At 47.7% G+C, this 25,801-nt stretch overlaps 1 protein-coding gene across 3 annotated transcripts in view; it reads left to right on the forward strand.

Annotated features, from left to right (window-relative positions):
* adarb1b (adenosine deaminase RNA specific B1b) overlaps nucleotides 1-25,801 on the forward strand; it is a 93,573-nt gene that overhangs the window by 51,502 nt on the left and 16,270 nt on the right. For 2 of the 3 annotated variants that reach the window (XM_068571784.1, XM_068571783.1), the window contains 2 exons: nucleotides 5,884-5,933; nucleotides 23,572-23,646. In XM_068571784.1, coding sequence (XP_068427885.1) covers nucleotides 23,619-23,646 — 28 coding nt within the window. In that variant the 5' untranslated portion in view covers nucleotides 5,884-5,933; nucleotides 23,572-23,618. Of the gene's footprint in view, nucleotides 1-5,883; nucleotides 5,934-6,859; nucleotides 6,964-23,571; nucleotides 23,647-25,801 lie in introns of those variants that run through there. The other variant, XM_068571782.1, reaches the window with a different exon arrangement.

A 25,801-nucleotide genomic window follows, 5' to 3' on the forward strand; every position in this document is an offset into this window, starting at 1 on the left:
TGTGTGTGTGTGTGTTTATCCTCAATGTCGCACTGCATTGCAGTGCAGTAAAAACCTTGTGACTTTGTCGTGCAGCCGCTCCAAGAGTTTTCCATGCAGGCGTCCCCTCGGTTTGTGTTTCACACTTTTTCTTTGTTTTGGCAGCTTCAACATGTCTTCAGACGTCGCCCGTCAGTCCGTCTCGCTCCACCTCCGCCCGTATGTCCTCGCCCTCGCTAATTAAACACCACCCGGTCGTTTTCCCCTCCCGTGACCTCAGCTTTCCCCTTCCTCCCCCCGTCACACACGCAGGAAGTGGAAGGTTGTGCCTGTCGACAAGGGGCGGGGAGACGAATGGGGCCGAGAAAAGAGGCTAATTCGTCACGGGAGAAAAGTGCTGACATGCCATGTTGTAACATGTAGTAAAGAGAGGGAGGACCATTAGAGGTGAAGGAGAGGGACTCGGCAGCGGTACAAACTCTGTTGTAGATCATGAGGGTGTTTTTTTAGCGGCACGCGGAGATGCTGTGTTCATCACGTCGCTATTAAACCTTCACAGAGAAAACAATATCAAGTACTTTGGGAGTGGGAGTGTTTTTTCTTCTCCCTGAAACTGTTTATTATTTAACTGAAATCATCATGAATCCACACCTGCAACAGTGCAAAGCCCACTTTGAATTATTTTTATTTTTATTTTTTTTCCCCCCACCCCGTGTTGCCATGGCAACATGCAAATCGTGCGGGGATATCCCGGAGACTGTTGTCGAAAAAAAAAAACCCCGCTGTTTTTTTTTGCAGCCGCTCGGCTGAGACGGGAGTTGACGCGCGCGGCCCAAAAATATTCCAAACGGCTCAGTATTCACCTCCAGGTGTCACAGCTCAGAAAGAGAGAGAGGGGAGGAGGGGGCGAGGGAGGGATACACACTCGTGACGTGTGAGTAATGACATCATCTGGGTTCATGGGTATGCATTCTGGGCTGGTAAACAATCATCAGGACCGGCGGTGTGAAGGCAGAGCGAGCGGCTTCCGGTCCGCTGCCCTCATCCCACTCTGCCGGCTTTGCCCTTCAGGTGTGTGTGTGTGTGTGTGTGTTGCCAAAGTGGGGCCGACACGGCGGCCATTGTTCTCCTCATGCTCAAGATCGCTGGTCACCCAGCCCAACACCCAGAAAGCCACAGGCAGTGGAGCGGGTTGGTCCCAGGCGGAGAGAGCTGGAGGCTGGAGGATGGTTACGGAGGAGAGAGGCGGGTGCCGCGCCCAGCGGTGGAGCTCGTGGTCGGCTCGGGGAACCAAAAGGAAACTCCCAAAGGACGATTAAAGTCCTATTTGTGGGCCCGTTGGGAAGAGAAGCGGGCCTCCTGTTCAGAGAGGATGACGGCAGAGCGCAGCAGCTGGTGAACGACAGCAGAACAAAGCGACGGCTTCTCATGAAACGAACGCGGACCAGCCAATTTTTTTGGAAGCTGCGAGAAGTCACAAAGAGCATTTTGGCAGTCCGGTTTGTTTACAGATAATTCTTGGACCCACACACACACACATACTTGTTGGGCCTCTCAAACCCTTAAAATAATGAATGTTCAGCCAGTGTTCACTACCTGCCATGAGACCACATAGCACTTAATACTCGTTTTTTTTTTTTTGGCCTTCCTCTCCTCGGGCCTCATTACAGAAAACTCTCCCCAGGTTTCACAGAAACATCCTATCTTCCTCTTGCAGAAGCGATCCCTGAAGCAATCGCTGTCCTATCCTGTCACAGACCTCCTACCTGGTCTCTCCACGATGCAAACATCCTATTTTTAAACTGAGCATCCGATTGTTCAACAGGAGGCTTCTGGATGCCAACAACACTCATTTGTCAGCTCGCTATCAGGGATTTAAAAAAAACAACCTGACATTTAATTCCAGCTTTGATCAAAGTCAAAAGCATTCGTCTTTGGCAGTTAAATATATATATATATATATATATATATATATATATATATATATATATATATATATATATATATATATATATATATATACATATATATATTAATCCAGTTTGAGTAGCCTTTTAATCATGACATTTCAGTTCTCCCGTCGTTCCCCGTCGCCATTGTCTTTGCTGTACTGACGCACGTCAGCTGTTTGGGCTGCAGGACGCGGCTCATTTCCTTCTGTCTTGGGAAATCACAACATTAAATTGCTGCAACAGTTGCATTGCTATCCCTACAGAGGGTTGTATTGCTCCCTCAATGCATGTAAGAAAACACGCTTCTCTAATACCAAAAGAAATCCTAACAATGCTAAACGGGTTTCAGACCTCCGGCCCCTCCCCCACCCCCCTGATTTAATACCCAAATCTCATAAGAAGCAGCGACGGCGCTCGCTGCTGGCGTGCGGTCGACAGTCATGCGGCCCCTCGGCTCCTCGAGGAGCTTCCCACCTCGTCGCTCAGAGCCTCGACCGACCAATCGGAGCGCTCTGGAGGCCGCGCGCCTCATTGTGTTGCAGCGCTGAGCCTCGAAACGTATTCATTTTTATTTATTTTTTTGTTCATGTTTAACAAAGCAACAGAAAATGGTTTCGGGCCAACACAAAATCCTCACGGCCTCGCAAACAGGACGACACATTCCTCGCAGTCTAATCCCCGGCATTGTGGATCGTACCCATCACCTGAGCGCTCGCAGCGCTGAAACATCCCCAACGAGGACCCGACTGGATTCTTTAAAAGCGCTGCACAGAACGTGGCCGTGAATACTGAAAAGATGCAGCGGGAAACCACCGAAAATTGCTCTTTGAAGTGTGTGTGTGTGCGAGGAACTGTGTCCTGGATCAATGTCACACCCTCCAAAACGTATCGGTGAATTCAAAATGAATTATTGATCGATTCGGTTGTTATTTCGTTTGAAGTCGGTGTCCCGGGGGTCCGGTCCAGACCCGACGGCCCCATCGTCGGTGGGAGGTCTCGGCTCCGTCTGTCAGGAGCTGCTCTCGGTGTCAGTGTGAGTTCTGGTGTGCGAGAGATTCGTTCCACTCGACGTAAAACAAAAAGTTGGTCTGCAGAACCTGTTGCATGTGATGCTTGATCTTCTGCCGCCTTGTGCCCCTTTAACCCAATTTTGTCTCGTGCCCAAATTGTGCAACCCTGCTTCAGCGTGCTCCTCCATCACTGCAGAAGCTTCGACTCAGCTGATCTGTATTCACTCGTTCACAGAGTTCACCCTGCAGAGGACACGTGAGCGGCCACAGCAGCACATGAACATCTGAAAAGTGCCCTCTTGCTCTCTCTTGCTCGCTCGCTCTCTCTCTCTCTCTCTCCATGCTGCAGACAGGTTGGTTGTCCTGCAGCGGTGGCGCCCTCTGCTGGACGAACGGCAGTAGAACAAAAACACTGGCAGACATTCATGAGGCAGGATGAAGAGGGCCAGCGTCTATCCCCCCCTTGAGCACACACACACACACACACACACACACACACACACACGTGCCAATCGATCACACTACAATCACACACACTTAATTAAATGATGGATTTAATTAAAGTTGTGTCCCTGTGTATGCATGTATGAGAAAAAGCTAGGTCACAGGGAGGAGGGGGGGGTTGATGGCACTCAGGACACTTGTGTGTGTGTGTGTGTGTGTGTGTGTGTGTGTGTGTTTGTGTAATGGTTAGTGAGCCCTTGGCCTAATTTTTTGGCTGTAGACCGGTAGTCGAGGTTTACAGTCACACACTCCTATTCTCTCTCTCTCTCTCTCTCTCTCTCTCTCTCTCTCTCTCTCTCTCTCTCTCTCTCTCTCTCTCTCTCTCTTTCATAATCGTTTTTTTTCAGTCCCTCAGTGTCTCTCTTCATATCTGTCTTTAAAAGACACCAACAACATCCTCCACTCCACCTCCTCCCTCTCCAAATTGTCTTAAGCAACTGAGGAAACACTGAGGTTTTAATTTTAGTTTTTGCACGTTGTTCCCCTCCAGATGTTGGTCGGCTCGTTAGCGGGCCCTTCGCTCGCTCGCTAAGTAGCCGTTAGAAGGAGGTACGCCGGTTTAATGAGCAATGCTTATAAATACTAACGAGCACCTCTCGGTGTAGCCGAGGGGTCGCGTGTGCTCGCTGTTGAAAGAAAAACTAAAAAAAGAATGTCAACATGTCAGTTTAATGACGCTGCAGTATTTGACATGTGACCCCCTCCCCTCCCCCCTGCTGGTGTCTGGGTGTACTGCATCACTCAGTGTGTTCCTGAGCCAAGCAGACGTGTGATTTAAGCCCAGCTCATCAGACCGAGCTCTTCTCTCTCTCTGGAACTGGCTTACAAATTCAAATGAGTGGCTTAAAAAGAAGAAGAAGAAGAAGAAGAAGAAGAAGAAGAAGAAGAAGCAGCAGTTCCCTCTGAGTCTGTTTTTAGATTATTTTCGTGTGACTGTGAGTAACTCGCAGTGGGAACCCGCCGGCGGCCTCGCCGCAGCGGCCTGTGGAGCGCTTAAGAGGGCGTTTGTGTCCGTGGTCCTCGTTCCTCCTGTCTGACCGCTGCAGAGGCCGCTCTGCAGGGAGTTGAGCGTGTTATTGGGTACGACCGCATCCCCTCTTCCTCCCCTCTTCCTCCCCTCTTCCTCCCCTCTTCCTCCCTTCTCGTGTCCGTTTTGGTATGCGTCAACAACAAACAAAAAAACAAAAGGCCACGAGCGGAGACGGGGGGGAAGTGGGTCTCCTCTCTCTCCACGTCTGCAGCTTCTTCTTCTGTAAAGTATAAGGAATACTGAAGGGCTCGACAAAACAAAAACACAAACCTCCCCCCCCCTCCTCTTCCTCCTCCTCCTCCTCCCGGGGGCCCGAGGCGGTTGTGGCGAGACTCGGCCCGCCGCTGTTATTGTTGGCCTGCACACGTGAGACATGAATGAATTTGCATCTGGAGGGAGGAGAGGGAGTTATTTAAGTTCATCTGCTTCCATCCCAAATCTCTGTGCTGGCTCTCTTTTCTCTTTTCCTCAAAACCTTCCATCTTTCTTTTCTCCTCTGTTTCACCGTCTCTGCCTCGTTGACCTTAAACGACCCCAGAGGTCCGACATCTTTATCGGACCCGCGTCGTCTCTTCTGTTTTTGTGCGGGGAGACTTATTTTTTTTCCTTCCCTCACCTCATCTTACCTTGCTCCCTTATCTCCCACTCTTCATTTCCTCGTTCTTTATCTCTACATCCTCACTTTTATGACTGTTTCTTCCTCCTCCTCCTCCTCCTCGTCTCGTGTTCCCTTCTATCATCTATTCCCAGAGGCTGTATCTACAAGAGAGGCTATGGAGCTTTAAGTCCTTTTCTTTTTTGTCTTTTCTGGTTCACTGTCATGTTCAGTTAGCGTTCTGCACAAGCCCCGCCCACCTCCTGCATTTTGGGACGTTTTGATGTGCAGAAATCTGAATTTTTGAATATTTATTCAATATAATGCCTGTATAATAAGGTCATGTTTATTCCACTGGAACAGGAGGATGTCTGGGAACCTCGATGGAAGGTTTTTCCAGATTAAGTGTCTGGCCGATGCATGAACAGTAGCAGTAAGAGGAAACATTATGGTCTGGCTGACGTTGAACCAGCATGATGATCAGTTAGTTGTTGATAACAAAGTGCAGTTTCAGTTCAAGAGGCTGACCCGTCCGTGCACATTTTAAGAAGAAGATGGAGAAAAATGAATCGCTCTCATCACTTCCTGTAGGGGAAACACAGGAACCACAGCATCAGACGACATCAGCTATTTTATTGGAACAATTCAGCCGAGCAGCTGCTGCGAGAAGCCGGCTGAATAATCACCAGTGAAGGAGCGTAAAGAGTGTGCTCCTCTTGTCTACCACGAACTCGGTTGCACATCTGTTGCACACTAACACACAGCAACTCAACTGATTACTAACTTTGAACCTCTTCTCTGTCTCCCCATCAGGTTTTTCTCTTCCTCCCCTGAAGATCACAGACATCACAACCGAGCCAAAGGTAAGAGGAGCTTTTTTCTTCTTCATTTCTGTCGTCGCTCGCTTTTCTTTCTCTCTTCGTCTCCGACACGATGCGTTCAAGTGTCTCGCTGGAGACTTCTGGTTCGCTGCGTTTTTCCACATAATTTCCACTTTAAAAACTACTTCAATCAGCCATGATTATCACTATTAAGGGGCAACAACAACAAAAAAAGAGAAAGAAAGTGTTGCTTTGGCTCCATGACGGGTGTAACGACAGACGCTCGCCACCAGAGGGAGGCAGAGCGTTTCTCTCTGAGAGCCGCTCATCCTTCTGCTGCCGGTGAGGTTCAAGGCAGCAGAAATAAATCTGACTTTCAGCGCCTCGAACCTTATTTCCATGTTTGCACGAGCAGCCGGACACGTGGAGCGTGTCGGAGGCGTGTTGAGCCCCCGACACGTCTGTTCTCGCCCGGGAGGAACGCCGCTCGCTGGAGACGTCCGATACTTTGAGAGGGGAATGAGACAGGTGGAGGGTTCGATTCCCAACCGTCTCTCTCCTCTGCTAGTCTCCTCCTTCTCTTTCTTTTTTTTTCTCCTCACACACACACACACACACACACACACACACACACACACACACACGACTCCATCGCCGACTACTGATAGGGCAGACATGGAGTCAACAGAGGAGAGGAACGGGAGGAGGGAAAGAGGGGAAGAGGATTCGGATACACAGAAGGGACTAAAGTAGAAACAAAGAGACGCTGCAGGTGTGTGTGTGTGTGTGTGTGTGTGTGTGTGTGGCATCATCAGAGCGGCAGCGTGAAGGACAGGTAGACCATGTGCTCTCTCTGAGATCCCTGCAGCTCAACTTGCATCGGCTCCAGCGGCGTCGTCGATCTATTTAGTGCTTTTTTTGGCTGATTCTTTTATTTTTTGGGGGGGTAACTGCGTAAGCGCTGACCGAGCCATGGCGCTGCTCACCAACGGCGTGCAGAATCTGGGCTCCTACTACTGCCTGATCCGACGCCGGTTCAAGAGGAGGCGCAAGAAACGCTCTGAACGCAAAGGTAAAGCCCTCACAGCGAGCGCAGCAGAGGAGACACACACTCTGGTTGTAGGACTCTGTGTGTGTGTGTGTGTGTGTGTGTGTGTGTGTGTGTGTGTGTGTGTGTCAGAGATCCGATGCTGCATGTGTGCACCGCGCAGTAGAAACACATTTAAATGTTTTCCTCCGGCTGGAGAAACATTCATTTTATTTGTGTTTTAGACGTAGAGCTTTGTTTGTTTTTTTTGGTAGTTTTTTATTTGCATTAAAACTTTGTTTTGTCAAACATTACTTTTTATTATGCGATAATGTCTCGAAGACAATTATTCCACAAGACATCGTGAAGTCAATATACGGTTTTAATGTGATTTTTAAATTGTTTTTCTTGAAGCATAACTATTCTTTTCAGAGGAACGTTGTATATTTAAATGTATTATTTTAATATCTTTTATTCAACACTACGCATATCAACATAAATTCTAGATACTTTGTCCCATTAGTTGAAGGTATAATCACTACATTATTGACCATGTGTGTGTTTTCATGCTGGAAACACAGCTATAGATTAAAATACATTTATTATGTATTATTCCTTTACGACTATAAGTATGCATACACTTTTACTTTTGTTTTTTTTCTGTTATTTTCCACCATGAAACCTTCATATTGACAAGAGACGAAGAGTAAATACGGGAGAGTGACGCCACAGTCAGAAGCATCAGAAAACATGACCAGAGATAAACTTGTCTTTTTGTTTTTCAGCCTCATTGATTTCTATATTCAGAGGTTGATGGAAGTTTTAAAGAAACTCTTTAATGTTTTGATTGCACACACGCTTCTGTTTTTATATCACGGATCAGAAGTGTTCATCTACTCTCTCTCTGAGACAGGTTCATGACACACACGCACACACACACACACACACACACACACACACACACACCGAGCTGCTCTGCTCTGGGGATTAGCCTAAGTAATTACTTAGGTGGCCACAGCTCGCTGGCAGTATTAGCCATGTCTCAGCCCCTTGCTTTGACACCTCACCTACACACACACACACACACACACACACACACACACACACACACACACACACACACACACGCACACACACACTCTCCCGTCGTCGCATCCATTCATCCAAGTAAATCCACCTTTGCTGATGCAGCATTTCTCGCCTCCCACCTGCACTCGAGTTCCCCCCCCCCCCTCCCACACACACGCACACACACACACACACACACACACACACACACACACACACACACACCACGTCCATCAGCATTACACAGGTCTGATTCCGGCCTTTTCACTCTCCCCTTATCGCCGCTGGGATGGAAGTGGCACTTTTTCCCCAAACCACGCCGAGAGAAGCGATGACTAAGCGGGACTCCGCTCTCTCTCTCTCTCTCTCTCTCTCTCTCTCTCTCTCTCTCTCTCTCTCTCTCTCTCTCTCTCTCTCTCTCTCTCGGTAATTCTCGATAATTCGCTCTCGGTTGCTCCGGCTTGAGCGTCCGTCGGGTTTAGCGGCTACAAGCGGCGAGGACGAGGTCGCGCGCTTTGCGTCAGAGCGTCTTTTAATGTGACACCGACTCGAGGGAACGCCTCCGCTCGGGTCGGCTCGCCGGTGAGGGTCACAGTCGGCGCAGACCGGCGTAGTCCATTACAGTAAGTGCAGATTAGTGTCCTCCGCAAGGACACTTGAACACGTCGATACAGGAGGGGGGGGGGGAGGGGAGGAGGACCAGGGTCAGCTGTTGGAGTCTGAGCCGTAGCCCTGAACACTGTTCCCGTCCATCACCTCGTGCGTCTGAGGCTCCGGTTTCCCCCTCCACTGACCCATCAACAGAAATGTGACACACACACACACACACACACACGCGCGCAGCTGAATAATTTGGCGTCACACGGCGTCAGCGCAGCAGCGTTCAGGTGAACCCCGGCACGCCGGCGCAGGTGTTTTCCATCATGTGGGTAATTAGATCCTCTGCGACGACCACCTGACTGATGAGGACCAGGAGAGGAGCGTTTCTCGTCCCAACAGGTGCGAGATCAGCGAGCTGGAGACCAGACGTCAATTTCATGATGGATTGTTTCACTGTGATCGTGCCGATCATGCAGTATTACACAGTAGTGTAGGAAGGAAGTACTCTGGTGTGTTACTCAGTACGCAATAGAAGCAACACTACAGCTAAATCCCTGATTAAACATCTTAAACACATCGTAGGTTATTCCGTTCATCGTGGTCGTGCGTCTCTGTCTTTGCTCATGTCGTTTATGTTAGAAAAAGACCGATCACGCACTTTACCAACATCTCACTGCAGTCTTTGTCAGCCGAATATTGATGAAGGCCATTTGATCTTTTTTTTTTTACAATGACTCGTTCTAATATTTAGTTGCAGTGCCTTTTTTTGATGAATATTTTCACAGTTTATGTAAGTAAACTGATTCGCTGTTCATCCTGCAGGACTCGGTGTCGACTGTCGATGGACATAATTCCTAATTTTCTTTTCCGTCCGAGTGATTTTTTTTTTGTCCGTAGAGAGCACGGTGACTTTCAAAATGCTGAACTTGAGCATATCTTCCAAGTGATAAGTTCTTCAATGCGCTCTCTCGTAAATGTGCCACGCCATGACACTCGAAGACGACGCTTGCCAATGGGCCGTATATGAAATATGGAAAATGAGAGAACGGAAGCCTTTTCTGCCGTGCCAGCAAAATCTCCAAAATGAGCTTTTGTAACTTGGAGGGGGGGAGGAGGAGGAAGAGGAGGAGGAGGAGGAGGGGTCTGCACCGTCTGGTGCTCACAATCCATCGCTGTGGAAGCGACTTTGCCTCCCACAAGAGTCTGTTTCTGCAGTTTCTCCTCTCACCTTCCTCCTTACATCCTCCCTCTCTCACACGTCCGCTTCTTTTCCTCCTTTCTTCAAAAACCCTCTTCTTCTCCCACTTTTTCTTCCTTCATGTTCCCCGTACAACGTCCCTGCGTTGCCACACTCGTGCATTGATTTGTCATTGACGTGGCGGCACAGGTACGGCTTCTTAATTGATTTAGCTGTTTTGCATCTCGGAGTATTCCAAGCTGACGCATCGAGACGCAAAACAAGATTTACAGCCTCCGAGGAAGAAAAACAGGCTGAGACGGACCGATTAACATTTGACAAGAGTAACAATGGAAATCAAATGACAAACACGCTTCCCATTCATTTACCCAACAACTGTTGATTATGAGCGGCGCTTCATTTAGTGGCACAACGTTTCCAGGCACGGCGGCGCTCAGTCATGATAAGAAATGAGTCTGCCCGTCTCAAAGTAATTAGCCGCTGTTGACTGTAACAGACTGACAGAGAGTGTGTGTGTGTGTGTGTGTGTGTGGGAGGGGGGGTGAGGTGTGTTTAGCTTGACGGAGAGACTCTTCCCGGCCCCTGCAGATGCACGCTGGGATTTATGTCATCTCCACGTGTGGGCGTATCGGTCGGCGATGCATCCAAATGGAGAGTGAAGCGCGTTGGCGCTCTTCACTCCGCTGCTCCCTCGGCGAGGACTTTCCAGGCGATCCCTGATGTTTAAGTCTCCCGACCAAACGCAAAACCCAAAACGGTTCAACTTCAAACTTCTCACAACAGAAGCTCAATCACACTTCATGTCGCTTTTTTATTCCTTCTGTTTTCTTGCACTGAGGCGTCGCCCCCGCTGCGCTCCTGCTTCGTCTCGGTGCATCCGTCCTCCCGCATCGCCTCCGCCCCTGACATTCGTCCCCTCAGGGTGTATGAACACTTTCTCCCGCCCTCTGTCAGCTGCCACAACCTTTTTCATCAGGCTGAAGTCTTCCTCCCTCCTTCCTCCCCTGTCCTCCCCCTTTGCTGTCCGTCAAACGCTACCTCTCCGCCTGACAATAGCAAAAGGCGCGCGGTGTGAAATTCCACTCCCTGGATGACAGTGTGACAGGCAGACACACACCTACACTGATGCGTCCGTGTCCTCTCGCCTGGCGTTTGTTTTCAGACCTCCCGCTCCCCAAATGGCGCCCGCACGACCTCGAACACACCTGCGTCCCTCTCCTTGAGCGGCGGGACATCCCGGTGTGTCCAAGCCCGCCTTGATGTGTGACAAACGGCGAGCACCCGGCGAGGAGGACGGGGTCGGTGTCGGAGGGACGGAGGAGCGAGCTGTGGAAGCATTTTAGAGTTTTTTCCCCTGTGTTTGAGTCGTCGTAGGAACCCCAAATTAATTCCAATACTTGTGTTTATTGTATGTATTTGTTCAGGAAAGTCTTTGGAAAAAAATGTATATCTGCAAAAAAAACACTTTTAAAAGATATTTTGATGGTAACGATGAACATCCAGCATGATATGAACCAGATTCCCCCCAAAAAAAGCCTCCTGGAGCGTCAATAAGACACCTTTTTGGAAAGATTAGGACCTAAAGAATCAGAATCTGCAACAAAAATCACAATAAAACAAAGACTTGGCCTGTTAGGAAGGAGTTTCAGTCAAGAAACTGTGTCGTTCGGTTCAAAAATGGAAAAATTACGTATTTTATGCCAAAAGATTGTCTGAATGGGGCATGCTGGGACTTAAAATGGCCGTGGGAGGATTTCCGCGCACGGTTTCCAAAAGGTTAACGGCTGCATTGGGGAAAAAAAACACATCCACACCCGAGAATGCCGAAGGCAACACAAGACAACAATCTTGTTTACCTTTTCGTAACAATAACGCCAAAAAAACTACTTGAAAACTGGGAAGAAATCCAGTTTTCAGTCCTCGGCAGGAAATAACTCAATGCTGAATCTTTGTATAGAAAAACACACATATATAATATACAAAACTGACAGTGCGGTATGTAGCGTGCTGTGTCTGCTAACGTCTCCGTGTTGCGATGTTTGCGAACACGCAGCAGTTCCCTTGAGCCCGCCGGGCGCTCCAACATCCAGCACGGCGGCGCTGGTCCTCTCGAGTCGGGCATTTCGCATACGCTCATTCGCACACTTCCAAACTCACCCTACCCTCACCCTCCTCCCCCCTCCTCCCCCCTCCCTCCCCCACAGGCGCTCGGTGCCTGCGCCGTGTCATAAATCAGAGCTGTCAGATGGATTTTTACAGCTCCCAGTGAAAGCGGAGGCAGCCATCCAACAACCTTGAAAATATGGTGGAAAGCAAAAAAAAGAAAGGTTTTATTATTATTGAACCTGATACCTGCACCTGATGAATCTATAAAGAGCGACGGGACAGTTTATCAGTCCCTCGGCGGGCCGAGCGGGACGCGTACCCGCGCTGACCGGCGGTCCGTACGGCGCGGGAGGTTCGCGGTACGTCCACGTACGATGGCTCACGTCGCCGTTTCCTTCTGTCGGCACGCTGCGTTTGCACAGTTAATGAAGTTAAAGTACGCACATATAGATGGACGGCCATCCTTAAATGATCACTTCTACTGTTGACATGGTTTTGTGCAGTTGAAGTGTAGTTTTAACCTTTTAAATCACGTATCGTGTCTTGTGTTCAGGTGCAAGTGTCAGTCTGTCTTCACGGCTCTGATTGTCAATCATGTCTATGACCAGACTCCCAACGGCCTCTAAAGAAAACATAAATACTTCAATCAAGGACTTAAAACTCTGGTTGCCACCAGTTTTAGTTAAGGCCCATAGTTATGCCCTTTTATTGTGACGGCAATGCAGTTTCATGATGAAAAACGACATACTGCTACTATACAGGTATATTGCTACTATACAGGTATATTGCTACTATACAGGTATATTGCTACTATACAGGTATATTGCTGCTATACATGTATATTGCTACTATACAGGTATATTGCTGCTATACATGTATATTGCTACTATACAGGTATATTGCTACTATACAGGTATATTGCTGCTATACATGTATATTGCTGCTATACATGTATATTGCTGCTATAAAGGTATATTGCTACTGTACAGGTATATTGCTACTGTACAGGTATATTGCTACTGTACAGGTATATTGCTACTGTACAGGTATATTGCTACTGTACAGGTATATTGCTACTATACAGGCATATTGCTACTGTACAGGTATGCTGCTACTATACATGTATATTGCTACTATACAGGTATATTGCTACTATACAGGTATATTGCTACTATACATGTATATTGCTACTATACAGGTATATTGCTACTATACATGTATATTGCTACTATACAGGTATATTGCTACTATACAGGCATATTGCTACTATACAGGTATATTGCTACTATACAGGTATATTGCTACTGTACAGGTATGCTGCTACTATACAGGTATATTGCTACTATAAAGGTATATTGCTACTATACAGGTGTGTTGCTACTGTACAGGTATATTGCTACTATAAAGGCATATTGTTACTATAAAGGTATATTGCTACTGTATATTTATGTTGTGCCAGTTGCTGCCACACAGCTTTGTGTTCTCGCTCCAGTCGCCTCCACACCCTTCTACATCTTTGCGTCATGTGACCCGGGTTCCTTCCATTTTGGATCAAGTGTTTCATACATAGTCTGGGACGCCTTCCTCATCCGGCGTCCAGCTCGAGTCCCCCGATTGGACGCCGGCGTCCGAACGGCTGCCTCTTAACATGCAGAGTGGAGGAGAGCGCGTACGTCCGGCGGTCGGGCTCAGGCGGCAAATCGCTTCTGGCAGCCTAATTCACTGGTCATTAGAAGGGCCAAATTGAATAATGGACTCGGAGGTAGGCGTGCGTGTGAGTGTGTGTGTGTGTGTGTGTGTCAGTTTGATGAGACAGGAAGGGCCGTGTTGGTTGCCCGGTGTACTCCGTGGCCCTTCTACCTCGGCCCCATCAGTTTCAATCAGGCAGCGCGACAGGCACTCCCCCTCGCCGCCGCAACCCCTCTCCATTAGGCCACCGGCGCCCACACGTGTCCTCCATTACGCCGCATTACCTGGTCAGTGCCCGGGGACGTCACCTGAGGAGGCAACACACACACACACACACACGCACACACGCACACGCACGGAGAGAGATGAGGAAGGATTCTGACTTCACAGAAAAACCCCTGATCCCATTTCTATTAAGATTCTTCTTCTCCCGCACTTTCTCCAGGTAATCAGCGGACTGCCAAGGCTTTATTGGGGAAAGTAATGGGATGGTGGGACGGCGACAGCGCGCCGTCGCCCACCTAACCACATACACGGGGCAGTTACCAATGATCCCCTGATCCTCTTTAGTCGCCATTCCACCCTCTCATTTTTCAAATTGCCGGTCTCCTTTGCCGCATCTGCGGCGCTCACCCGTCTCGCCGTTCTCGCGTCCCTTCACAGGAAAATTAAGACGGTTCTTCGCCGTCGCGCACGACCGTCGATCACACGGGAAGTTCACGACTGGAATTGTCTGAAAACCCAGCGTTGGGCAAATGAAACCGTAGAAATGTGACCGCTGCAGCGCGCGGCACAGCCGGAAGTGGAGTCTGAAGTTCATCCCGATCATTTAAAAAAAAAGAATATATTGAGCGGAAAGATGAGCCGACGCGGTAAAAAATTACACGCCGATGTTCGTTTCCCTTCGCTTGTCTTTGGCGAAACGGCCTCTTTGAAGCGACAAACATGGCCGCGGCGTTCCCGCGTCCATTTGCCTCGTTCCGCTGAGTTCGGTTTGGAGTTCGGCCCGGTGAGGCTTGTTGAGCCGGCGATGTGAATCCGGGGCAGAATCAGACGGGACCGCGATGGATCGGAGCGGCGGCGGCGCCCGGTGGGCCGATCAGTCTGCGTTAGGCCGGCTGAGAGGGCTGTCTCACAGGCGGGCTCTCCCGCGACGGCCATTTCCCATGGCCATTTGTCTCTGTCCAGTTCCTTTCCCTTTCCCTGCCCCCTCTTCATCTTTTTTTTTTTACATTTTCTTCTTCCTTTCATCTCCTCCTCCCCCTCGTCGTCGATTCCTCATCTTGGACTCTCAGTCTTCTTCGATCTGTTTCCCCTCTCTCTAGTCCAGCCTCTGTGGCTTTTTCTGTCCACCACGACGCTCCTGTTTTCTTCCTCATCCAGACACTCCAGGGTTGTTTTTACCTCCGGCAGCGGATAGTAGTCATTCACTTAATTAAACTAAATGCATTTGGGTTTAGAGAAGACACCTCGTAAGCGCGCTGCACGTCTGTATTGGTAAAGGCTGCACTGTGATCGCTTTCTTATGGATTCAGTTACTTTTCTCTGTCATTCGTCATTTATATCACGTTCCATCTGTTCTGCTTCACTTGTAATCATCCAGGAGGAATATTACAATGTTTTTTTCAGTCGTCCAGGAGTAGTTAGCAATAGTAGTTCCAACAAATATCTTCCTGCAAGTCGACCTGAATCAACCTGTAAGGCTGCAACAATCTTTTCTGTTTGCCATTATTTCCTTTTGGCATCTTTTTTTTTAATAAAAATGAATTGAGCATTGCACTCCTGTATCATGAACAGTTAAAAATAATCTGTGCAGCGGAGATATGTCTTCAAACCGGACGCCTACGTTGACCACAATGCAACTCCACCTCTCACAGTTGGGGTGTGTGATGCTAAAAGCGGCTAATGTAGCCTCGAGGCCCTCGAGCAGAGATGGCGAGCTCAAAGTCACTTCTTTCTCACGCCGAAGCCGCACGTCCTCGTTAGTGCCAGCTGACACTGACTCGAGTGACATCACTTGAGGCGATGGCTGACATTTTTCAACAGGCTCATAGTTTTACCCAAAGTCTGCAGACAGACTTCCTGTGTCTAGTGGGATTTGTCGCGTTGTTGAGCGGCCATCAGTGATCACCACGACAGGTTTGAAAGTCAGAAACCAGATGATCGTTCTCAGAACTATGAGGCCAAAAGCATAATTAAATGTTTACAAACTTAATAATCAGTTTAATGTGTGTTTTGTTTTGTTCCATTTCCTATTAAAGCCCTTGGGCCAGATGAACGATGCTCAAAGTATTACGTGTGCAACACAGGAACTCTCCAGTCAATATGAAAATATACCACACAGTGAATTCAGCCCAGCGAATCAATATCTTCACACAACAAAAGAATACAGAGTATTAGTCCTCACCCTGATAAATAATACCGTTTTCTTACAGACTCTTTGCTACCGAAAGGCCAAAATGCAGAAATGTGACCTCAATATGAGAGACCGGGAGGAAATGTCAGAGTTCAGGCCGGAGTCAAAACAAACCTGCAAAATAATTCAGAGCGTTTTTCTCCTTTTTTTTTTTTTTTATTCTCTCTGATTTCAATACCTCGCCGTATGAATAGGTTTCTGAGAAATGGGACACTTAGTCCACTGGCGTTGATGTATTTTGCTGCGATAGCCTTTAGCCAGACAACAACACGGTTATCTCATCTCTCTGGCGCTCTCACCCCTCACCGCGTGGAGCCGACCGCATGAAGCCATCGCAGCATCTCAGGTGGTGGAGGAGCATGTGAGGCGGACGTCTTCACAGGTGTGTAATGTGCACGGGAAGTAGAGTCAGGAGCAATTAACAGTACAGATTAAGTCCTGTAGTTTTTTAATATCTTAACATTTTTGTGGTCCAACGAACGCAGGACTTTCAGCCACGAGGCCGATTGTTCCAACACAACGTCGTGTTTTTGTGGCCTGAACCGAACGAACGAGGCTTTTCCAAAACCTAACCAACTTTTTGTTTTTAAAATAGTATTGGGTCGGACACAAAGTACACATAATTGTTTCCCTGCACGTGAAAACCATCGACCGCGTTTTGTGATGTATTTATATTTTTATTTCCCGAACCGTCGTCCATTTCTGTCGTGATTGGACTTCATCGTCATCGCACCTTTTTTTTGTCAAGCTGTTCACCTGTGCGTGTCCCTGTTAGTGTTTATCCCCGCTGTGTGTGTGTGTGTGTGTGTGTGTGTGTGTGTGTGTGTGTGTGTGTGTGTGTGTGTGTGTGTGTCGGCGGTGTGCGGCGCCCAGAGGCGGCGCGGTCGCTCGTTCTGGCCTTGATGGACACGGGGAGGCGAGAGCAGCCATTTAGCTGCAGCCTCCTCTCTGTTCTCCACCCCCACCACACACACACACACACACAAGACACACACACACACACACACACACACACACACACACACACACACACACTCTGCCCTCATGTCTCCGCTGGTGCTGGGGGAATCATAGCCACTCACTCCCATGATTTATGACCTAACCTGAAGCCAGTCCGAGAAGTTTGTGTGTGTGTGTGTGTGTGTGCGTGTGTGTGTGCGTGTGTGTGTGTGTGTGTGTGTGTGTGTGTGTGTGGGGAAAAACAAAGAAAAACAAGCAAGAAGTAGTGTGTATGTGTGCGAGAGAGAGAAATAAGTGTGGTAGTAAAAAAGAAAGAAAGGTGTGTTTCTGTGTGTGTGTGTGTGTGTGTGTGTGTGTGTGTGTGTGTGGGTTTAAAGATGGAAAAGGCATCGGGGAGTTTTTCCGCTTCAAGCTGAATGATAACATTTGATTTACAGCGTTTCCATTCTTTCTTTTTTCACACACACAGCGGGCGTGGTTTATAGTGCGTCGCACACACACTCGTGTTGGTGTGTCGTGTTGGTGTGTGTGTGTGTGTGTTCCTCGTGTGCAGGGACACCATTATTCCTCTCACCTGGCCTTTCAGGCTCGGCCCCGCTCTCCCTCCATGAACCTTGGCTGTGCCAGCCTTCTGAAATCCAATCTCCCTTTAAAACACATCAAATAAAACATTCATATCGATACTCGCTGCCTCCACGATGATGAACGACTGGCCGTCAGATGTTAAAGTCTGCAACACAATAAAAGACTGATTCTCTCCTCTTTTCACACCTCTACATCCTGCACTTCTCTTCTCTTCAGCTCAGCTTCTCGTCCATGTTAGCGACGGTTAGCGAAGGAATTGAGACGATTGGTGTCTTTTGATCACATGAGAAATTGTTAATATCTATATTTGGAGCCAAACATTCACTTATTTCTGCTTTTTAAAAAGTGAGGATTTGTTCTTTACTGTTTCCTACATGCTAGCAGATGACATTACTATAATTTACCATGACAAGACCTCACCTGTTGTTGTAAAGGTATGAATGGATTAAATCTGTGGAAGAGAGTTAGTATCCAACTGGAAAAGACATCCAGCTCTTCTCCAGTGAAACTACGAGCTCCAAGAGTCTTTAAATGGAGCTGACGGTTTGTCTCTTTTGGCGTCCCTTCAGAGCCACGCCCCTGAAATAATCCCAATGAAGGAAAACAATCAAGTTGTCTATTGTTCGTACTCACAAACAACAAGCTAGCGTCAGACCGACGGGTCCATCCTGCAGGTGTGAACCAACAGCGTGACAGGTGCAGGTACAGTCTGTGTTTGTCAGAGCTTTCATTCACACACACCACGACTAAATCTGCGCTGTGACCTCTGTGTGTGTGTGTGTGTGTTCGTGTGTGTGTGTGTGTGTGTGTGTGGCAGCCCAGCTGAGCCTCGGTACCGGTCCATTACCCAGCGATGTCCTGACTGCAGACCTCAGAGCGGCTGTTAAGCGTTCTGTCGCTCGACCACGTCGTCGCCCGCAAACGAGCGAGGACGCTGCGAGTCTCCAAGTGAAGCGCGTTCACCTTTTCATGTCGGCGATACGTCGTTTTTTATTCTAGTAGTTCTGACGTGAAGCTCTACCTCCAGTTCACGTTGGCTTATTTCAACCGCTGCTAATGTTTAGTCGACAGTGACATTTATAAAATGTTCATATATGTATGTTCACTGTGTGAACAGTAGATAATGGGACATAAAGTATGATGAAATATCAATATATTTCCTCTCTGTCTAATATACTATGATATAAATAAATAATACTGTAAATATTAATGTGAAAAGACTTTCTGCACTTTAGGAATTGCAGAAAAACAAGCAACTTTAAACAATTGCATCCATAAATTGGTGCAATGATTAAAGATATTCAAGACAAATCAGTTTTTCTCTTTAAATGAAAGCCGTTAAAGAATAAACTGCAGCTGATTTACAGAGGAAATAATTAGGGTCAAGAGTCATTCTGCAACAATTAGGCTCCTGGATTCATTTCAGCTCTTTCCTCTTCCTCCTGCCGCTCGGAGGGAGACGTTGGTGACGCAGAGAGAAGAACCTGCACGGCTGCATTCCTGCAACCGTGCAGGCTTTGCTTTCTCTCTCCTCTGTTTGACAGCAGCGAAGCGGGAGCTGTTTTTAGAGGCTCGGTCCCGTCGGCCTCCTGACGGCGTGACGGCTGTCGTCTCACAGCGTGGCGTTCATGTGCCGGGACGAGCGTCAAAGTGGAAATGAGCGGCGCTCCAGTCGCGTCGTGGCGGCGCGGCGGCTTCTTCTCGTGTACATTTAGTTCAACGGGTTCGTTTGCTCTGAGCTGTCAGACGGTCCTGCTGCAAGCGTGCAGTGTTTGTGTGTTTGTGTGTGTGTTCAGTGAACACACACACAGTGAGTGAGAGGTGGAAAGACCAAAGTGAAAGTCGACCGTGTCTTGTGTGATCACAAACGGCCTCTTTAGTGTGAGCCAGCAGGAGGCGCTTCATCTTGTCAAAGGGACCAATTAGACGCTTCAATTGTCGTGTTATCACGGATACAAGTCAGCGCCGTGTCGCCCTGCGCGCCTCCAGGAGGTGTGGCTATATCTGAACATGTAAAGGGCTAAAAAACTTAAAGATTTAATGTAAAAAAACACATTAATTTCAGGACAGTTTGCCTTGTTCTTAGAGCTTTGGTTGCATTAGTTCTCAATTATTTGTGTGCATTAATAAAGGTTCACCCTCCGTGCGAGAGATTATTTCATTATTCATGCCTCTGACTGTCAGTGATGTTTTTCTTGAGGTCAGAAGTTGATATTGATGGAGAACCTTAAATTTCCACCCCGGCCTCCATCGGCGAGTTTGAACCCCGCCATCCGCCAAGGGCGGCCCCTTTTCCATCGCCGCCTGTTTTAGAGGAGATAATGATTCTCTTTTACTTGGAATAAGATTGCATTTTCCATTTCTCTCGTCCTCTATTCTCCCCTCACCTTTACCTTCCTCTCTCCTCCTCCTCCTCCCTTCCTCCCCCGTCAGCTGGCCGGTGCTGGCGCTCGCTCCGCGGTGGCGATGCTCTATCGCTCCGTCACAGCGCAAGCGAGGGATGAGAGACAAATCAAAAGCACCTTATTTCCCCTCAGTCCCTCTCACTGTGCCAGATTGAATTTGAGGTTTTTCATCTTCTTTCTCATCTTTCTCTTCTCCCCCCTGCCTCCCTCGGCGTCCACTCAGATTTACCTGGAACCGAGCCGCCTCACAACCCGATGACGCTGGATCATTGGTGCACGTGGAGGGCGGGGCGCGTGGACGGGTCGTCGGCTTCTTTCCACTCGCTTTTAAATCCTCTGCTTTGGTTGTGTGTGTGTGTGTGTGTGTGCGCTCCAAAGAAAATGCTTGTGTGTACCAAAATGTCTTGAGGACCCTGCCTCACACATCTCCAAGCATGCAAATGGTCCAATTTACTTTTTACGGACTTTTATGTCCAAAATTGGCTGATCTTTAAAGAAAAATGCAGCAGCGCCTTCAGAAAGCGTTAATCTTTGATGTTTCCCCGGTTTTCCCGCCTTTCAAGGGCAATTTTCTGGGCTCGTGGTCTGACGGTGTTAAACATCCCCTTATTGACGAATGCTGCCAGCAGATTTCTGGATTGATCGGCCCACATATTCACACAGGTCAGTCCTTCATGTTCAGAGAGGTTTGCTCTGACTGACGCTGAAGACGTTCACTGAGACGCTGCGAGGAAAGTAAAGTTTGTGCACCTCAAACCCAAGTTAGTTTGCTTCTGACATAAGTTATCAATTCAATAATACAAGTTTTAAGATAATAGCTGGGGGGGAATCAGGCAATGGGTCATATTAAAGACAATATTATGCCGACTTGGTCCTCCTTTAGTCGATGCATCATTTATATTCCTTCATTAACCATCAGTCAACTTGATGTATTTTCTGAAAGCTGAGATTCAGATTGCTCTCATTTGTCACTTTTCTTCAGCATCCGGCTGAACTTGACTCGGCTGACCTTGACTAGAGTGACCTTGGAGGTCCACTGGCGTCGACACATCCTCCACAGTTTACCTCCATTCAGGATGTTTTAGCTGTCATAACACAGTTATTCTGTACAGTGAAAAGCGTATTTTGCTCGGTCCTCCTCACACAGAATTACAATAAACTTAAGGTAAAAGAAATAAGGCACAACAAGATCAGTATTGCACAGAAATATGATCATAATATTGCTCATTGTAGCTTTATACACGATGCAATGCTACAACATTGCTACGATGTCCAAATATGGTCATGACATGAAGTCGCAGCAGCTCTCGTCATCACATGGCTTGAGAGTACACACTTTTATTATGATCATTTATTACCCTGAAGCGCACCACTCTTAAGGACCCGCGTATGCACAAACACACAAACACACAAACACACACACTCATACGCTCATTTCATGAGTTATTGGTGGGACTCTTCCTCCGCTGATCGCACCCGATTTCAGGAATAGCTGCCGATGGACGACGAGGCCGTCCTCCCACCTGAAAATGGAAAGTGACAGGCGCATTTACGCCGCGCACTGATTAAACGCCACAGCGGCGTGTGAGCGGCGTGTGAGCGGCGTGTGTTGGAGGGGAGAAGACGTACGCGAGGGGAAAGCAGTCTTCTGTAACATTATTTTTTCACGCTTAGATATGCTGAATGTAATTATTTTCATACACATTTTCCCACACGTGTCCACACCTTCATGTAAACCCCCAATAGGCTTCATCCACACACTCCATCCATGGCCAACATGTTAAACCCAATAACTTAAATGACACGAAGGCAATCTGAATCTCAGCTTTCAGATCGTTAATGAAGGAATATAAATGATGCCTTGCCTAAAGGAGGACGAAGTCGGCGTAATATTGTCTTTAATATGACCCATTGCCTGATTCCCCCCAGCTATTATCTTAAAACTTGTATTATTGAACATATTCACAGCTTGAATGGCTGCTGTGTTAATTTCATAACTTATTTCAGAAGCAAGCTAACTTGGGTTTAAGGCGCTCGTACTTTTCTTTTCTTCACCGTCTCCGTGGACGTCTTCAGCGGCGTGCGGCCGGTCCGGCCTGCAGTCGTTGCTCGTGGACCAGTGAGTCCGGGGGCCCGATACCTGAGAGAAATGACTCTCATCTTCCACTCTGTCGGACCCCCGCCACCCCACCCTTTTTTTCCATTTTCAATTATGGGTTGGAATATGAATCTTTAATAGGTTGATAATTGTGCTAGCATATTTGCTGTCACCCGCCATTAGCCCAGATTAATTAGCCCATTTAGTTTAGCTTAAGAAAGTGTCGAGCTGAGCAATGGGCCCACCGATGGGAGACGGGGAGAGTAGAATCAGCACAATCTGTTCGGTGTCATAACGCCATCTTTCTCCTGCTTTTTTCTCTCCGTCTCTTTGCGCCGCTTCAACTTTCTCTCTCTTCCAACTTCAGCTGTCGCTCTGTTTCATCACTCGGCTCTCAGCAATGGTTTCTGTTTTGTCGCCCCGCAACTTTTAAGGAGTTGAGACGGTTATGATTATTAATTCTGTAAGTATTAATTCTGTGATCGGCCGTTTAGTTTGAGCCGGCAACGCAACGCTCATCGACAGAGATGTGTACTTTCCCTCCAATCATTTTATCTGATCGTTTAGGCGACACGATGCAAAAGTAAACGGTTTCCCTTCTGTTATTAAAAACTTTGGGCATTGTGCAAACATTGCACATTTTTTTGTAAAACAGAACCGAGAGTCCATTAAATGTCTTGTTTTACGACTAAAATATGTCACGTGGCTAAAAGCCAGACTCAAAGTGTTGCTCCGGACACGCTGGATGTGGAATCGGGCAACTCGATTGCTCCCCTTTCCCCACATGGCCAAAAGAAATAAAATAAATCACCGTCATGACGGATGTGGTGTTGACCTCTGGCATTTCACATCCGGAGAGAGAGAGAGGACCAAGCAGACCTCCCTGTCCCCTCTCCATTGTTGACTCGTATCAAGTCACAAGCTTCAAGAAGACAACGAAGGTTGCTCCACGTTTGTCTTTCTTAACGAGCCTCATTCGCTGCTTCTGGATTCAAACCACATCCAAGTGAAACAGCAAACTGAAACGTCCTCAGAGTTCAGCGTCGGCTCGAGCGTCCGGCTCAGAATTGCGGGAAATCATTCGATTCTGTTACTGTGAAAAATATTGCTTATTGCCGCTTTAATCACACTGTCCACCTTGGGATGAGTCGTGTGTGTGTGTGTGTGTGTGTGGTAATGGAGTGACTCGGCCGTGTCACTTGCTGTATATCTCTCAGCCGGCGGTGGGAAATGAGGTCTAATCGGAGGGATATTAAAGTCACAATAGACTGCTCCTGCTATTACGGCCCGTCAGCGCCGGCCTCCTCTCGCTCACCTTCATATCTCTCGCTCCCTGAATATTTATACGCCGACATCACCGACGACTCGCACGGCGCATATGGGCATTCCTCTTCGTGTGTGTGTGTGTGTGTGCGAGAAATGTATCGGCGCTGTCGCCACTCAAACGTCTCTGAATGTGTGTGTGTGTGTGTGTGTGTGTGTGTCCCTGCTCATGCGGACCCCCTGCTTCCTGTCCTCTGTTCCCCAGGTGCAGCGGGGGCGAGGCTGCTCTCAGGTCAGAACAAACCGGCGGCCATGGATGTGGATGAAGAGGAGAATATGAGTGAGTTTAATTTTTTGCATTTTTGTTCAAAATTCATCAGACCCGTCCGTCTTCCTGTCCACTTCTAGATGTTTTTGTTTCCTGCCTGCCCGCACGTCTTCCTGAATGCCTTCTTTGTGTAATCAGTGCTCCATATTAGCAACTTTTAGCATCCCACATTTCATGAACTGGATGCAGATCTGACAGCGTACACGCTTCCTACACATCTGTACATCTGTTGTGTTGTTGGTCTCGTTGCCCCGTGGCGGCCGCCATCGTCTGTCCTGACCCCGAACCCGAAGACACAGTTCAAGCGCCCACAAACACGCCCAGCTGATTATACGGAAACTTTGTCTCGGGAGGAAGCAATCGTTCCATCTGAGAGGCATATTACAGATTGCAAATTGTAATATGTCATATTACAAATTGCCTCGTTCGCCACTTCTCTCTTTGAGAAAGTCCCCTCCACTCCACAGCTTATTGAAAGTTAATTAGACATTTCGGTTTGAGCTCAGCAGCCGAGCCTCAGGCGGCACGGAGAGGCGTGATCGAGTGTGTGTGTGTCTGTCCCACACACACACACACACACACACACACACACACACACTGGAGCGATCCTGAACCCGCAGAGCTTTCACCTGCTAAACACATGAACACTTCCTGATGTCTTTGCTCTGGTGTCCAATGAGCGGCGTTACGAGATCGCTCTTTGTTGTCTTGCAAAGCGTCTGAAGCCTCCTTCTGATTCATGCTGCCAGTCAACGTATATATATATTTAATAAATAAAACACAGTCCAAGGTCACACAAGCCTGTTTCCTTCAATACAAAAGGGACAACAATGGAGAAACAAACACATGAAAGAATCTTTTGACGTTCGTGTGACAACCTTTGCTGTTCTCTAAAGTCTTTCGTCCCGAAAAACAAAAGCCCAACAAACAAGTTGCACTTCAACTTCATAACGCGATGGAAGACTTTAGTTTTTTTGCTTTATTTTGTTCGTGCAAACTGGGAATTTAAACTCTGACGGATCCCCCCACGAGGTTCAGTCTTCACATACGAAACATAACGGCTGCTGATTACACACACACGCTGGCATGATGACGACCGTGCATGTGTGTATGTGTGTGTGTGTGTGTGTGTGCCATTCACTACTCATTGCATGTGTCACGGCTGCTGCTTTTATCCTCTGCCTGTGTAATCTACTGGATCTCCATCGTCCTGCAGAAATGTTATACTACAAAACTTGTATTTTTTATTTTAACCCTGTGGATAAAGTTTAAATATGATGAGTGATGCAGTTTTTAAAATCAGAGAGAGGGAGCTTCAGATTGTTTTTCTGTGTGCTGGTATTGTTGTAATGTCTTTGTCTGTGCAGCATGCTAAAGTTTTCAGTGTGTGATTCCATTTTTTTGATTGGCGTATTGTTCTCCACACCCCATAAAGCTAACTGTTTCTAAGAGAGGTATTGACAGCATTTAAGCATACCGTGCGTTCAACTCCATGGAAATGTGCAGCTCCGTGCATTTAATCCATAATGACAATCCATAACAGCAGCACTCACTACATGCTGGGTGTATTTTTTTCTACAAAGTCCTTGTTTAACTTTTTTTGTCCGCCACAGCGTAAATTACTCAACTTGTGCCGCAGCATCTGTGGATGGAGATTGTTTGGTCTTGGCTTCGATTGGTCAAAGTCGCCCCTCCCTCCCTCTCATGCACGCACACACCCAAACACATTGCATGTTTTCTGTGCAGATATTGCTCGTAAATTGATGGAAATGCAGTTTGTGTACTTGATTTTAGGAAGTGTTTTTTTTTTTGTTGCTTTTTTTTTTTTAAGACAAGTCAACTGCAGTATGCAGACGGTCGCGGCATGCCAGTACACTCTGCAACCTAAAACACTGTGTTCTCTGACAAGCTCCATGGGGGGGATCTCAGAGGTCTTTTATGAATGGCGCCTCATTAGAAACCCATTTTGAACAACAGCACCCATTCTTTTCCAAATCTTATGACGAAAAAAAAACAAAACAAGCGGGTACACAGTGTTTTTAACCTTCCACCAGTGTCACCATTCAAGACTTTAGGATCCTGCAGTAGGTGGAGCCTTCTCCTCCCGCCTCTTTGATGTTTCCTCCCGTTTGCCTGGTCCTCAGCTCCTCCCCCCTGCACTCCCCCC

The sequence above is a fragment of the Clinocottus analis genome, unplaced genomic scaffold, assembly GCF_023055335.1.
Source record: "Clinocottus analis isolate CAN_PGR_092001 unplaced genomic scaffold, fCliAna1.0.p SCAF_12, whole genome shotgun sequence".
NCBI classification, from domain to species: domain Eukaryota; kingdom Metazoa; phylum Chordata; class Actinopteri; order Perciformes; family Cottidae; genus Clinocottus; species Clinocottus analis.